Here is a 14,717-nt window from a genome sequence, read left to right as displayed (position 1 = left end):
TCGTATTAAATTATATATTTTATTGGTGAGTCCTTTAAATATTATTAAGCATTTGAGATATTTTTAAATTTCACATATTGCTGTATTTTTATTTAAGTGGCAAAGTTTGGATGTTTTGATTTATAGGTACAAATATTTTTATCCTAGTAGTACTGAAGTATACACAAATCCGTAGTTTATCTTAAAAAAAATTTTGTTTTTTTAAGATGAAAAGAGGCTTGATTAGTACTCCCCCATCAGATATGCTTCCTACAACAGAAGGTGGAAAGTCAAACGCCTGGTTACGGCAAAAGAACGCTGGTATATATGTTCGTCCTCGACTGTTCTCCCCCTACGTGGAAGAAGCAAAGGTAATGAAAACATTGGAGGATATGAGGCTACTTTATTACAAACTGGATACACAACGATGTTTATTGTGGTATTTAAATATTTGAAAATAGCTAAAACATCCAGTAATAAAGTGAAGGTAAATTCTTGTTTGACTACTCAACAGAATAGTTTTCAGAAACGTTTAATTATCAAACGTTTTTAAAGCTTAGGTCATGTTAAAATGCATTTTACACTTTTCTCACTGTAGTTACCTTGTAAATTGTTAACTTGGGGGGAAAACATCATTTTGCCAAATGGTTGTAAGTATTTTGTGGTCTTGAGGATGGAGAAGATGTTACAAAGAAGACTGCCACATTTTGTTTTCCTTAGTGAACATAAACGCGGGGCTTCTTGTGAGTTGTTTCTAGAGTAGCTGACCATTGGGAATTGTGTTTGATTTTAGAATGAGTGTTCAAAATAAGACAGAATTTCAGGCTATTATATAAATAGTTGGCATTATGTTGTAATAAAGAACTCTCAAAAAAAATGATAATGTGAAAATGGAATTCTGTAATTTTCATTAGATGCATTCTAACATAGGAACTTGGAGTTGGCCTTTTGAGGAACTGACAGTCTTCGAAAGTCAGAAATCACCATTAAACTTTCTGAAACAAATGTAAAAGGCAAAACAATTTGGGCGTAGAATTAAGTTGCCTTTAAATTTCCTTATTTTTATTGTCGAGAGTTTCTAGTTTAAGATATATGAAAGGATTTGGGGGAAGTTTACCTTATTTTATTGAATAGGTGTATAATCTAACTCTTACTAAGTAGTTGGCATTTTAAATAGTTGTAAAATTCAGGGGAAAAAACCAGAATGGTTGGGCCTGGTCTTTCTGAAATAGGTTCAGTACTGAGTCACTCAAACAGCCGGAGGTCTTCACAAAAAGTCAATTAGGTTTTGATAAAAGGTCTGTAGTAAACTAGATGTCACCTACGTTCTCCTCTGTGTCGAAATGGGACTGTGGAAGGCCAGTGAGACAGGCCTCCTGGGAACTTGGATGTGTCTCAGGTGGCTCTGCCCAAACGCAAGTGGACAGTTGCCCCTAGTGTGTGTGAATAGTGTTTGTACCTTATCTCAATTTGGCCCTTCTGCAGTTTGGCGAGATAGAGTCATATGAAACTAATTTAACAAAATGGAGTTTATTTATAAGTCTGCTAATTTAATATTTAGTATTTTTTATTTTGAGCATTTTTCACTGGATCTGATTTTAGCTCATGTATGCATTGTTTTCTTTATAGTGCTTTTATGTATAATTTATTTCTTATTAATATCCCTCTATCAAATTTCATATACTTCAATTAAAACCAAACTTTTCAGATGATTATTTCTTTTCAAAGATGCTCCAAAAAGATTCTTTAAAAATTAAAGTGGTACTTTCTCCTTTCCCCACTAATTTTAAACTTTATGAACTAGAGACAGTAAACTAATTCCCATTTTATATGTTGAAGGCAGTAATCTTCCTCCAGGTGTGATTTCACAGCAATGACAGGTTGACTAACTCTATTAATACTAAATTATTATTCCAGTCAGTGCTCGACGAGATGATGGTGGAACAAACAGATCTTGTGCGTTTGCGAATGGTTAGAATGTCCAATGTGCCAGACACACTTTATATGGTCAGTAACGCCGTGCCACAGTGTTGTCACATGGCCAGCCACCAGCAGATCAGCAGTAACCAGTCAAGCCCTCCTTCAGTTGTAGCCAATGAAATTCCGGGTAAGATGGTGGCTTTTCATCAGACGTTTATATTTGCATGAGTAATTCTGTCATTTTCGTACTTGCAGATGTTCGGACCCCTTTGTGTATGTGAATTCTCTCCACGTTTCAATACCCATTATGCCTTTTTCTCTACTTAGAAGCTTTTTGTTTTGTGTTTTATTTTACATTGACAAGTATATGTAGTTTTTCAACCCTGGCCCTAGTGACATTTCCAAAACCCACTGCTGTCAAATCTGACTCATAGCAACCCTTTAGGACAGAGTAGAATTGCCCCTTAGGGTTTCCAAGGCTGTAATCTTTATGGAAGCAGATGGCCACATCTTTCACCCACGAAGCAGCTTGTGGGTTCAAACTGGCCACCTTTTGGTTAGCAGCAAGCACTTAACCACTGCGCCACCAGGACTCCTAGGCGCCACCAGGACTCTGTTAGTGATGTTTAGGGCTCTATAATTCTATGTTGTAGGGAGATGTCATGTGCATTGTAGAATGTTCAGCAGTATCCCTGGCCTGTACTTACTAGATGCCACCCCCACCTCCAGTTGTGACAGCCAGAACCGTCTCTAGACATTGCCAAATATGCCCCATGGGACAAGGTCATCCCCTATTGAGAACCACTGGTGTAGCAGATTTTTTTTTTTTTTTTTTGGTCACTATAGGGTATTCTCACAGTATAAGACCTGTTGGGAAGGTAATATGAATTTATACCTGGGTCAGGAACTTCTTTGAATCGATATATGACCCAGAAGAATGTGAGGCCCATGGGTTTCCTGGAGATCCAGTTTCTCAGGGTCTGCTCTGTGAAGGGGCAATGCAGGCTCATGTCTTAGTATTTTGGGGCAGTTGCCCACAGATAGAGGTGTAACTGTTATCCCCGAAGATTTCTGAGCAAAGGGCTCGAGTGTCACTATGTAAGAGAAGAAAAAACAACAGTGATCCAGTGGTCAGACATGTATGGATCTTTCCAGTTATCATTACTTAAAGCATACATTGAATAACAGTGTGAAGAGAAATATTTCTTTAGCTGATTGTGCAGATTTTGTTGCTTTGGTAATTAGCATTATTTTTGTAGGCTTGGGTTAGTACACTTGAATATCACCATAAAATAATACTTAGAACAGAATCTCAAAACCAAAAACATTCACAATTATAAATGCTCAGAAAACTCAGACTTGTCTTTCTGTAGTTCAGCTAATGAGACGTAGCCTGCTGTAATTGTCGTCTTAGGTCTCTCGCTTCCTTGCCAACCACACTAAGTACTAGAGCTTAGTATAGCTTAGTGGGAAAGACCTGTGGGCTCATATCCTGGCTCTGCCTCTTCATTTGTGTGACTTTGCACAAGCCGCTTGCCTCCCTAGGCCTTCATTTCCTCATCTCTGAAATGAGGGTACTATCTCCTTTCTGGGCTGTTGTGAGAATTTAATGAAGCACCATGAGTAATACCCTTAGGAGTTTGCCTGCACAAAGTAAACACTCAATAAACAATCATGTCCCTTCCTGCAAAAATTAATAATCAATCACCACTCCAGACAATTTACCTAATAAAGATCTATAGGCTTCCTCCCCTCCTCCCCAGCCCTACTGTTTCAAGCCTTAGTACAGGCTCAGGAATTGTGGTAGTAGCCTCCTCACTGATTCCCTGCCTCTAATCTTACTCCCATTCTGTTCTTTACACCAGAGGTCGGCAAATTTTTTGGGTAAAGGCCCAGACAGTAAATATCTTAGACCTTGTGGACAATGTAGTCTCTATCACAACCAGTTAACTCTGCCATGGTAGGCAAAAAACAGCCATAGACAGTACTTCAACGAACAGATGTGGCTGTGTTTCAGTAAAACTATTTGCAAAAACAGGCGGCTGGCGGGAGTTAGCCTGCAGGGGGCAGGCGGGAGTTAGCCTGCAGGGGGCAGGCGGGAGTTAGCCTGCAGGGGGCAGGCGGGAGTTAGCCTGCAGGCCACAGCTCACAGACCCTGCTTTATACTCCTGCCAGAGCATTGTCACTGAATCACAGCTCTGACCCTGGCATTCCCTGCACAGATGACACCTGTTGTACACAGGGTACAGTTTAAACTCCTTATCATGACACGTGCTCTGCCGCTACCCATCTTTTGTCCTTCTGCCTCAACGCTCTTCCTGCTTGTGCCTTTGAGCCCTAAGCTCTAGCTATGCCACCTTCTTATACCATGCAGTCGCTCACTTGAAAGCCTTCATCCTGCGTTCTCTGCCTGGCTAGTTTCCTCTCATTCTTCAAGATTCCACTCAGAATCCACCTCGTCTGAGAAGCCTTTCCCGCCTGCCACATCACTTCAGCACCCTGTGCGGATTGCCCTCCCTGTACTAGTTTACTTCACTGAAGCCCGAGCTCTTAGAGGACTGGGACCACGTCTTTACTCTGGGGACCCTCGAGTCCAGTCCCTAGCACATAGGACTCAAAAACTTATTTGAATAAAAGAATGAATGTGTTTTGAAGACTTAGAGCCTGCTCTGAGATTTAGAAAAGAATATGTGCAAATAAAATTTTAGTTGGGCTGTGAATTAAGATAATACAACTCAGGAGCTGTTTGGTATAATCAACCCTGAAAAATAATTAGATGTTTGAAGCCATTGTCCTGAGATAAACCTTAAAGCAAAAACATCCCCTGAAGTCTTCTTAAAACCAAATATTTTAGCTTAACTAGTTAAAAAAAAAAAAGTCTGCCTTGAGCATTATGCTCTTTTAAGAACTATCTATATGGGATCAAAGTGACCACAGCAACTGGAAAGATTAGATAGTAACCTTAGGGGCAATGAGTTTATGTCAGTGGGGGAGGAACAACTCAGAAAAGGAGGGCGAGAAGGGTTGCACACAAAGTGTAATCAATGTTACTGAATTGCACATGTAGAAACGATTGAGTTGGCATGTGTTTTGCTGTGTATATTCTCAACAACAATAAAATAAAATTTAAAAAAAAAGTATATAAATCGCATGTTGCCAGGAAATGAAAATACTATAAAAAAAATTTGTAAGAGATTCTGATGCAAAACACATGCTTCTTAAGACTCTCATGTGCTCACGGGCTTATCTTTTGTGTCCTCAACTCATGGATTTTGCTTATACGCGCTCTTTCTTCTTGCAGTTCCTCGTCTGCTCACTATGAAAGACATGGTCAGGCGTCTGCAGGAACTCCGACACACTGAGCAGGTGCAGAGAGCCTACGCGCTGAACTGCGGCGAAGGCGCCACTGTCAGCTATGAGATCCAGATTCGCGTGCTCAGAGAGTTCGGCCTTGCAGATGCTGCTGCGGAGCTCTTGCAGGTGGGAAATAGCATTAAACTGGACTGAAAATCGGGAGCCTTGACCACTTCAGGGAGTATTTAGTGATTCTGAGCAGCCTGTTGGGGTTGATATCCTGACTCTGTTTTGTATTAGTTGGTTAACTCGGAGCAAGTTACTTAACCACTCTGAGCATCAATGTCCTTACCTGTAAAATGGGTTGTTGTGGAGATAAGAGGTGCTGACGGTAAAGCAACTAAGTATCCGGCACATAATAAGCATATAAATGTTAGCTGCTATGTTAGCTGCTAAAATATCCCTTGGTGCGAATGTCTGGCAGAGGATGTAGAAAAGCCTCCTGTTCTCTCACCCTGGTTTGGTTACTAGATTGCAGGTTTGGGTGTACTGCCATATTTGGTCTCCAGATTGCAGGTTTGGGCCTACTGCCATACTTCTGGGTCTTCCAGATACCCTTCTTTTTTCTTTCTCCTCCCCCTTCTACAAGAAATTTTTTTTTTCCCCGAGGGCTCATGCTATATAAGCATGAGAATCAAGGAATGTGTGCTTTTTTTGTTTTTCAATCTAGCAAAAAAAAAGAACACTCATTTCTAGTAATTATGAGGTATGAAAGCAGCAGCACTGGTCTGGCAGTGACAAGAGGACCTGTAAAGTAGTCTGATCACAGCTACTCAGACAGCCCAGAGTAAAATGTCATTTCATCTGACCAGGTGATCTAATTGTTTTCTTGCGACCGAGTCCAAACTCCTTCAGCCTACATCTTCAAGATGGTGTGGCGTTCTTAGGCAAGACAGCAGGCCATGTTTCAGTTCATGGTTTTCTATTTTTGCTATGGTCTCTATCTATAAAATATATAGTCTGGTTTTCTATTCATTTGTATTCTCTTTAACATTCTAAATTGTATCTTAATTTACATAAAAGTTTTATAATTTAAGTATTTTCATGTTTCTCAAAGTACTCATCAAACTTAGTCACGTACAATGTGTAAGGGATATTATTTTGTAGTCCTTATTTCAGACTGAGAGTGTTCAGACCTTCTGTCAGAATATTTTAGGAGGGTTATTAGTAGCACATCTTTTCTTCCTTTGGTGTTTAATGTTCATTTTATTTTCTGAGGAAAGACATATTTGAATTGGGTTTTATTATCTATTTCTGCATTATTGCATAATCTTGCAAGAGATGAGTGACCTGCTTGCTGGTTATTAAGATGATTTTTTTCTTGGGCTTCTGGCCTGGAAAAATATGTTGTGCTCTTTACTCTTGCTGAATGTGGTTTTTTCAGGTAGCTTACTTAATTCTTTCAGCCTGTAAATTTCCATCTAAGAAATCTGCTAATGTTCTAACTTTTTTTTTTTTTTTCTCTCTTTTTAATCTTTCTTAGAATCCTCACAAGTTCTTTCCTGATGAACGTTTTGGGGATGAAAGTCCACTCTTGACGATGAAACAGGCTGGGCGATGTCGGGTTAACAGTACCCCTACTGCAGAAACCATGTTTACAGATCTGGACTCTTTTGTGGCCTTCCATCCACCCTTGCCCCCTCCTCCACCTCCATACCACCCCCCAGCTACCCCAATCCATAACCAACTAAAAGTGGGTTGGAAGCAAAAACCTCCCAGCCAGCATCCTTCACGGTCGTTTTCTTATCCCTGCAGTCATTCCCTCTTTCACTCCAGAACACCTCCGAAAGCGGTCCCTCCTCCAGTCTATGTGCCAAGCATTAAAGCAGCACCCCCTGACTGTGCAAACACTGCAGGCTTGGGGAGGCAGACAGTGGCTGCTGCTGCTGCTGCATCAGCAGCAATGACATCTGAGAAACAAGCGGTAAGTCAGCACTTCAGTAGTTATTAGTTGCTGTCAAGTCGACTCTGATTCGTGGCACCTTATGTATGACAGAACGAAACGTTGTCCAGTCCTGCACCGTCGTCATGACCATTGGTATGTTTGAGTCCATTGTTGTAGCTCTGCGTCAGTCCATCTCATTAAGGGTTTCCCTTGTTTTCACTGACTCTCTTTAGCAAACAGAATGCCCTTTTCTGATGACGTGTCAGAAGTGAGTGAAAGTCTCACCATCCTCGCTTGCCAGGAGCATGCTGGGTGTGTTTCTTCTAAGATTGATTCATTCGTTCATTCTTCTGGCAGCCCATAGTATATTCAGTATTCTTCACCAGCACCACAGTTTGAACATATCGGTTCTTCATTGTTCAGATCTCACATGTATATGAGGCAATTGGAAAGACTTAATTCATATAATATTAGAAGTAATTCCTTTGGCCCCAAGATCCGCACTGGGATTCAGCTGTGTCCAGAAGTGTTACTGACAAACTGAAAGCAGAGACTTGAAGGGTATGGAAAAGAGAGAGATGGTATAGGTGAATGAGAAAGGACAGGAGGAGACAGACTAAAGTTTTATGTGGTTGGAGTAGTGGACTGCCTTCCTTGTCCTTAGTTTAACTGCAAGTATTAGGAAGGGTTAATGGGCAGTGGAGCCCTGCTGGCACAGTGGTTAAGCTTGGCTGCTTACTGAAAGGTTGGTAGTTTGAACTCACCCATGGCTCCGTGGGAGAAAAGACCTAGCAACCTGTGCCTGTGAAGCTCACAGCCTAGGAAACCCTGTGGGGCAGTTCTACTCTGTCATACATGGTCGCTATGAGTCCAGATCAGTTCAACAGCACACAGTAACAATGGTCAATATAAATGGATGTACGAGTGTCATAATGGTCTGTTCAAGTCCACGCCTAGAATCTGTGCCTAAGTTCTATTCTGCTGTTCTGTAGAGTCTACTATTCTATAGAATGCACTGATAGGACAAGAAGGGAAGTTTCTTAGGCCACATATACCATCAGGGACAACATGGCAAAAGACTCCCCATTCAGAAAATAGGCAGAAAGTTCACCCCCTTGCATGCCTCTGCCTCCAGGAAGCACGTCCATCAGAGCGCTCGTTTGACTTTGAGTCACGTAGCTAGTGTTCGGAGATACTAATTCAAGAGAAAATTCCGTACTCGATTTTCACTGCATTAGAGGTGGAATTTCTGGTTTATGTAATACATTTGACAAAAAATAATGATCTTTAAATCTTGCTACTTAGTCGCACACTGTTGATAGCGTTCAGTACAGAGAAAAACAAATGATGCATGCGTGTATTAGTTCAGGGAAATGTCGTTAAACACAGCTTATTGGAAGCTATGGACTCGTGTGCACCTTAGGCCAAATTATGATTCTTCGTCACTATCTTAGACCCCTCTACCCACTCTCCCTGCCATAACCCCCACTCCCAGATCAGAAACACAAAGGTTGACAGTGTCTGATAAACCAGATTCCTGTCCTGTCGGCCTGGCCCTCGCATCTGTAATTACAGAAGTTCTACTACTTTGTATTTTAAATAAAACTCCCTTTAAAGGTAATGGCTTTATGTTCATCTCAGTCTTGCTTATAATAATGAAAAGCTGGAAACAACCTAGATGTCCAGCAGTGGGAGACTGGTTAAGTCACGGTTTCTCAGTACAGTGGAATGTTACACAGTAATTTAAAATGGTGGTTTTGAGAAAATTTAATGGTAGAATTATATATGTACTCAATTCTGTGAAAATTATATGCAAGGAAAAAAGGTATAAGACATACCTTGAAATACCTCAAAACACTAATAGTGGTTCCCTCTGGGGAAATTTAGTGGTGATTTCTCTTTTGCTTTTAGTTTTCTGTATTTTTTTTTAAATAAGCATGTATTACTTTTATAATAAAATCAGTGGACGTTATTTTTACAAAGAGGGATCCTGGGGCCCTTTTTAACTACCCCCCTTTTCTTTCTGTTTGCAGTGTACACAACCTGTGCTAAATGAGCTAATGCCAGACATCGCCATGGGGGTATCCACATTGTCACTCAAGGACAGAAGGCTTCCAGAACTTGCTGTAGATACAGAATTAAGCCAATCAGTTTCCAAAGTAGGACCGGGGCCTCCCCAGCATCTATCTTGTATTCCACAGAGGCATTCACACACTTCTCAAAAGAAACACACGCTAGAGCGAAAAACAGATCCTAGGGAAAATCCGCAGGAATACCCAGATTTCTATGACTTCTCAAATGCTGCTTGCAGACCTTCTACTCCGGCTCCTAGCAGACGGAGCCCCCCACCTTCACAGGCTGGGTATTTTGGTCCCGATTTGTACAGCCACAATAAGGCATCACCAGGTGGCTTAAAGTCAGCCTACCTACCTAGCCAGACCTCTCCTAAAAAACAGGAAGAAGCTAGGAGAGAATATCCACTTTCCCCTGATGGGCATCTACACAGACAAAAGAGCGAGCCAATCCACCTTGATGTCATCGAACAACCTCCCCAGCGGTCAGACTTTCCTTTGGCAGCCCCGGAAAATGCTGGTAATGGCCCAGCCCACATGAGGGGACGGACAGCAGTAGAAACCGACTTGACTTTTGGGCTGACTTCTAACAGACCTTCCCATTCTGCATGTAGCTCTGAAGCTCCAGAAGAGAGATCCACTCGGAGACTGGCAGACAGTGAGTCCTTGGGCCACGGAGCCCAGAGAAACCCAGATTTGGAAAGAGAGGATTCAGTAAGCAGAGGAAGGAGGTCGCCAAGCAAGCCCGACTTCCTCTACAAGAAGTCTGCCCTCTGAGAACATCCTCTACATCGTCTGTGCCTGAGATGTGAGACATCCCATTTATGATGCAACCCAGCAACTTAAAGAGCAGTTCATCCGTGCCAGCTGATAGCTCGGGTTCACATGGGCTCCTCCTCGTGTGTGTATATATGTGTTTATTAGACATAGCATGCTGAGAGGGTTCTTTTGAAAGCTGCGTCTGTCTCTTTTGTGTTTGAACAGTTGTGTGGGGAAGCATTTTTAAGAGCAAGCAAGCTGGCACTTTTTTTCTCTTTAAAAATGATGGAATTTTTTTGCACTTGTACATTTATTTTATCTGTATTGGTTTTATATCAGTATGCTAAACTTTATTGCCACATTTAAAGGACTATTTTCATACTTTTTTGCATTTTACCTTTCATCTGCTGATTCCCATGTGCATTGGATTGCACACTAAGATGTATTTTCTTATGAAATAGTTCTGTGTTTATTTTTTAATTACAGAAATTCCAAAGAACAGCACATCAAAATCTTCCTCTTTTTGGTAATGACTTTAGTTCAGAAATCTTCCTGCTCGATCTCCATTAATGTCTTCTTTTTTTTTTTAATAAGTCTCGGGAGCTAGTCTCCATTCCTCCAGCGGGAGTCCACTCAGGATCCTGAACTTTTCTGGTTCCGTAAAGAACACGGAAGGAGAAAAGTCTTCCGTGCCCAGGCTAAAGCTGTTGCTTTCTTCAGGATGGACTGTGTACCAGAATCACGGAAAACTCCAGTAGTGTGCGTTAGAATATCACTAAGTGATGTTCTAAAGAGATCAAATTAATTGGAATTATAAAGCAGTGGAAATAGCAAACAAAGGGTTTCCCTGACTGGATTTTTGATTCTCAGAGTTGACTCTCCAGCTGAGACGGGTGGAAGGAGTGCTTACTGCCTTCTGTTGTCTTGCTCTGTGGGAAACAACACAAAACAAAAGGGCTTCAGTCTTACGGATGTCATTTGGTGTTTGTAAGCATATGTTTTCTTTCAGATGTCTTTCAAAGTATGTCTGAATTTTGGTGTCCTATAGAAAGTTGTTGCAGAATGCATAATGCTTTGTTGCCAAAACAGAAAAAGAAAAAAAGTTGGTTTTTTTCCCAGTTAAACACTACATGTCCTACTTGAACTCCACCTTGGGATGCCGGTTTGGGCCTTTTTCTGAACCACCGCAGCACAGGGGATCTTTGAAGATCCTCCCTTGGAAGGGCAATGTGTGAGCTAAGGACTGTTTTTCTTACTCCCCAATGTAAATATATTAGTATTTGAGTTTTTAAATCACTTCAGCATTATTTGAGCATTCACTTTGTATTTTTACAAACACATACACATGTGGCCGTGGCACTTAGAAGGAAAGACGCTTTCCGAACGTTTCCTTGTGTGAAGGATGTTTGGAAGCCTCTTTTCTGTGTATGTGTGTATATATGTAACTATGAGTCACTCACACTCACCCCAAACTATGCAGGACTCGGGAGCCTTTACAAGCTACCATATAAATGAATTAATTACATGCACTTTTAAGTAAATAGGGTTCTATTGGATGTCAGCAGCTCTGATTTCTCCCAAAACTGTAGTTTCTCTTACAGTCTTTTCCTACTTTACCCTGTGGATATACACTCAGGAATAATCTGACATGTTAAGAAATCCTAACGGTAGATAGTCTCAAAGACGGGAACCACATCAGTGTATCTCCACCCACCGGCACACTGCTGCCTGGCTAGTTAGCTGCTGCTAGTGCGTCCGTCCACGTTGGTGATGCTGCGTATTGCACTCCACATCGCCCGAGGACACGCGGGTCTGCTGGAAGGTGGGCGGGCATCTCCTTCAAGGCTCCTTTCTTAAAGACAGCAAAACACAGAACTCTGTTTTCATTTTTAGGAGGTTTGACTCTAAGATGATGGTGTCTTTTGAAGCCCAGTCTCTGTCCCTCTTCAGAAACAAAAGTTGTTAATCCCATCATATCCTTTAACATGTATTGATATGTGTTGACATGAATTATTTTCATCCGGTTTTAAATTTCTGTTCTGAATCAGACTGTACTGTGCTGATACTGCAAATAAGAATGAATAGACCTAATTGGGGGGGGGGGGTGGACTTTTTTAACCTCTGACCTGGTTTATTAAACTGTTAGACCAGAGCTATCGATCCCACACATCCTTGGCCTAAAATTCATTGGATTTTCTTTCATATCCCAAAATTATAAAAATAGGGGTTGCTGTTCATAATGTTATTTATGAAATTTGCTTTTAATGATTTAGTAGCGCATGTGGCTAAACTCTGTGTATAGAGGGAAAAGTAGCTTTAATCTGTGAGATTGGGGACTGATGTGACTTGCAGCAGGTAAACATGTAGTTCCGTGTGTGGTAGGGTAGGTACTGGTGGACCTTTAGTGTATCTTGTGGAGTGTGGTTTATAAGGTAGGTTGGATAGCGATGTGCCTCTGGCTTTTGAACCTATCCGTTACATCTTTTTTATGGTGTACTAAGATAAATGTGAAGTCTGAGTAAGGTTGCTTTCAGAAAAAGAAAATATATGTGTAAAACAAAACATTTAGGTCACAAGAACTGGCATTTTACTTGGTATAGAAATGTGATGAGAACCAAATCACAAAAATACCAGATCTCCTTTTGAGGCCATCGACAATCAGGCCGTTCAGACAATCACACTTTCAGTACCCACTGTGTGTTGAGGTTAGAAAACTACCATGTAGATCCTAGAGTGGAAAGGGATTCAATTTTCTTAAAGATACTGTTGGTCTTTTTCTTATATTTTTTGTTTTAGTTTTATGATTTTGATGAGTAAGTTCAAAGTCACCTGTGACTCCTAAGGAAAATAGCAGCATGAAAGGTAAAACTACCTGAACCAGTAGTTGTTTAAATGTTTCATGTAAGCTACCCTTCCTCACAGGCCCCTGTAGCTTCTTCTGGGATATGTCGCTAGACCTCAGCTAGCCCAGTGTTTCAGTAACCAGTTAGATTGTAGTGACTTACAGCGAGAGTTCTTTGTGTTTGTCTTTGCGTAGAACTCTCTGTGAAACTTGACTTAATCCTTATTTGAGCTCCCTCAAAAACTCTTGTTCATTACAGTTGTCATCCCTTTGACTTGTTATTCAGGTTCTAGCAATGGACACAATTCTTGTGCAGCTGAGTTCCAGTGGTGACGCAGACACAAATGGGAGGACAGTAATTGCGCAGCCAAGGGGCCACAAAGTGACATCAGTGTGCCATTTTCTGGAGCTGAAAGGTGAATGTTTCTCAGTGACTATACTAGGCAAAACACATGTCTTCATAATATTTAGTTTGCCTTTTAGGGAAAAATATGTTTCATGAAACACTTAAAAATACTTCTTTGCAATTCCGAAGTACTCATGTTTTTATCTTAGGACTGAATTCAAAGGGAAACACTCATTTGACTTTTTTTTAATTATCCGATTGACTTCCAACTTTGTGTAGCTATTAAAACAGCAGTGATGGGTGCTATTCCCGGTTCTGCCATGGTTTACTTTGTCTACGAGTAATTTACTTTCAAACCTCATTACAGATAATTTTACTAACAGAATTACCGTGCACACTGCTAAAAGGTGTTTTCCTGTCCTCCATGAACACTGTTGTATGAACAATGTTTTATGATGTGTTGTCTTTTTGTCCTATGGATTGCAATGGCTGTTATATAATAATTGTATCGGCAAGTCTTTTTTTTTTTTTTTTCCCACCCCTCTAGAAAACCCTAAGATTGTGCGTCAACCTCCCATTTTCTGATAAAATATTATAATGGTGTGGCCGTTTCTGTAGAAAGAATACTTGCAAGTGTGCGTCTTGAAAGTAACCTCTGTGTTTGTGTGTTCATGTGGGTTCTAAGAGATCAGATAGCTCTGAAAGTTCCAGGTGCACCTGCACAGGGCTGTATCTGAGCTCAGTGGGCAGGTGGTACGGAATCCTGTTCTCGATGGGGGGCTGGAAGGTCGAGGTTCCTGAACTCCACTTGCTGTTTGTGTACCACATCTGTACTTCAGGCTGCTGGTATCTTTACAATACTGCATTTCTTATGGTTGTGCTGTTACTGGTATAAAGTCAAGTGCCTTCAATGCTAAAGGCTCAGAAATTTTTCTTAAAACTGATTTCATGTCCTATGCAAGTGTTTTTTACAACCTGCATAACCAGTACTTTGTAAAACTTGTTTACGCTTCAATTGTACATAGTGTTTTTTAAAGAAATATATAGTATTTTTATTTAGGTACCTCCAAACTTGAATTCGTCTGTGTCAAGCGTTGTAAAACGATACATTTCTCTTTTGAGTACCATTACAGTTGTACAAAGGTTTTCACTGGTTCTATTTTTCTACTGTCACTGATAAGCATGTAACACTGACTTTAGCCTACACATAGCCGGCATTTCAAATAAATGGCTTGTATAGAACCTGCTGAGTTGGAGACCGTCTGTTTTAGCGGTGTAGCGTACAGCCTCAATTGTAGACGTGACTGTTCCCTCTAGGGTAGAATTGGGAAGTTTTTTACGTGAATTTCTCCTGTTTCTAGGATTTCATTTATTCAGAGGCATTTTTTAATTACTGGTATTATGGGTTTCTTGGAAATCACAGATATTGGGACATTTCTGAGAGATTCATTTTACAAATTTGAACAGAGAGTTCCCTGTCCAGGGTTCTGTAGAGGAAGTTAAGCTCCCCACCCAAGGGCACTGAGCAGCTGGGGTGGGTGGGGCGCGGCAGTCCGTGTG

The 14,717-nt window shown here is 40.9% G+C and overlaps 1 protein-coding gene across 3 annotated transcripts in view; it reads left to right on the top strand.

Moving 5' to 3' along the window:
* BTBD7 (BTB domain containing 7) overlaps positions 1-13,698 on the top strand; it is a 100,795-nt gene extending 87,097 nt beyond the window's left edge. For 2 of the 3 annotated variants that reach the window (XM_049897616.1, XM_049897617.1), the window contains exons 7-11: positions 207-350; positions 1,897-2,086; positions 5,201-5,379; positions 6,737-7,177; positions 9,172-13,698. In XM_049897616.1, the coding sequence (XP_049753573.1) occupies positions 207-350; positions 1,897-2,086; positions 5,201-5,379; positions 6,737-7,177; positions 9,172-9,987 (1,770 nt within the window). In that variant the 3' untranslated portion in view covers positions 9,988-13,698. Of the gene's footprint in view, positions 1-206; positions 351-1,896; positions 2,087-5,200; positions 5,380-6,736 lie in introns of all 3 variants that reach the window. The other variant, XM_049897618.1, reaches the window with a different exon arrangement.
* Positions 13,699-14,717: the final 1,019 nt, after the last annotated feature.

This window comes from Elephas maximus, chromosome 10, assembly GCF_024166365.1.
Source record: "Elephas maximus indicus isolate mEleMax1 chromosome 10, mEleMax1 primary haplotype, whole genome shotgun sequence".
Classification (NCBI taxonomy): Eukaryota; Metazoa; Chordata; class Mammalia; order Proboscidea; family Elephantidae; genus Elephas; species Elephas maximus.
This window is presented reverse-complemented; position numbering and strand designations above follow the sequence as displayed.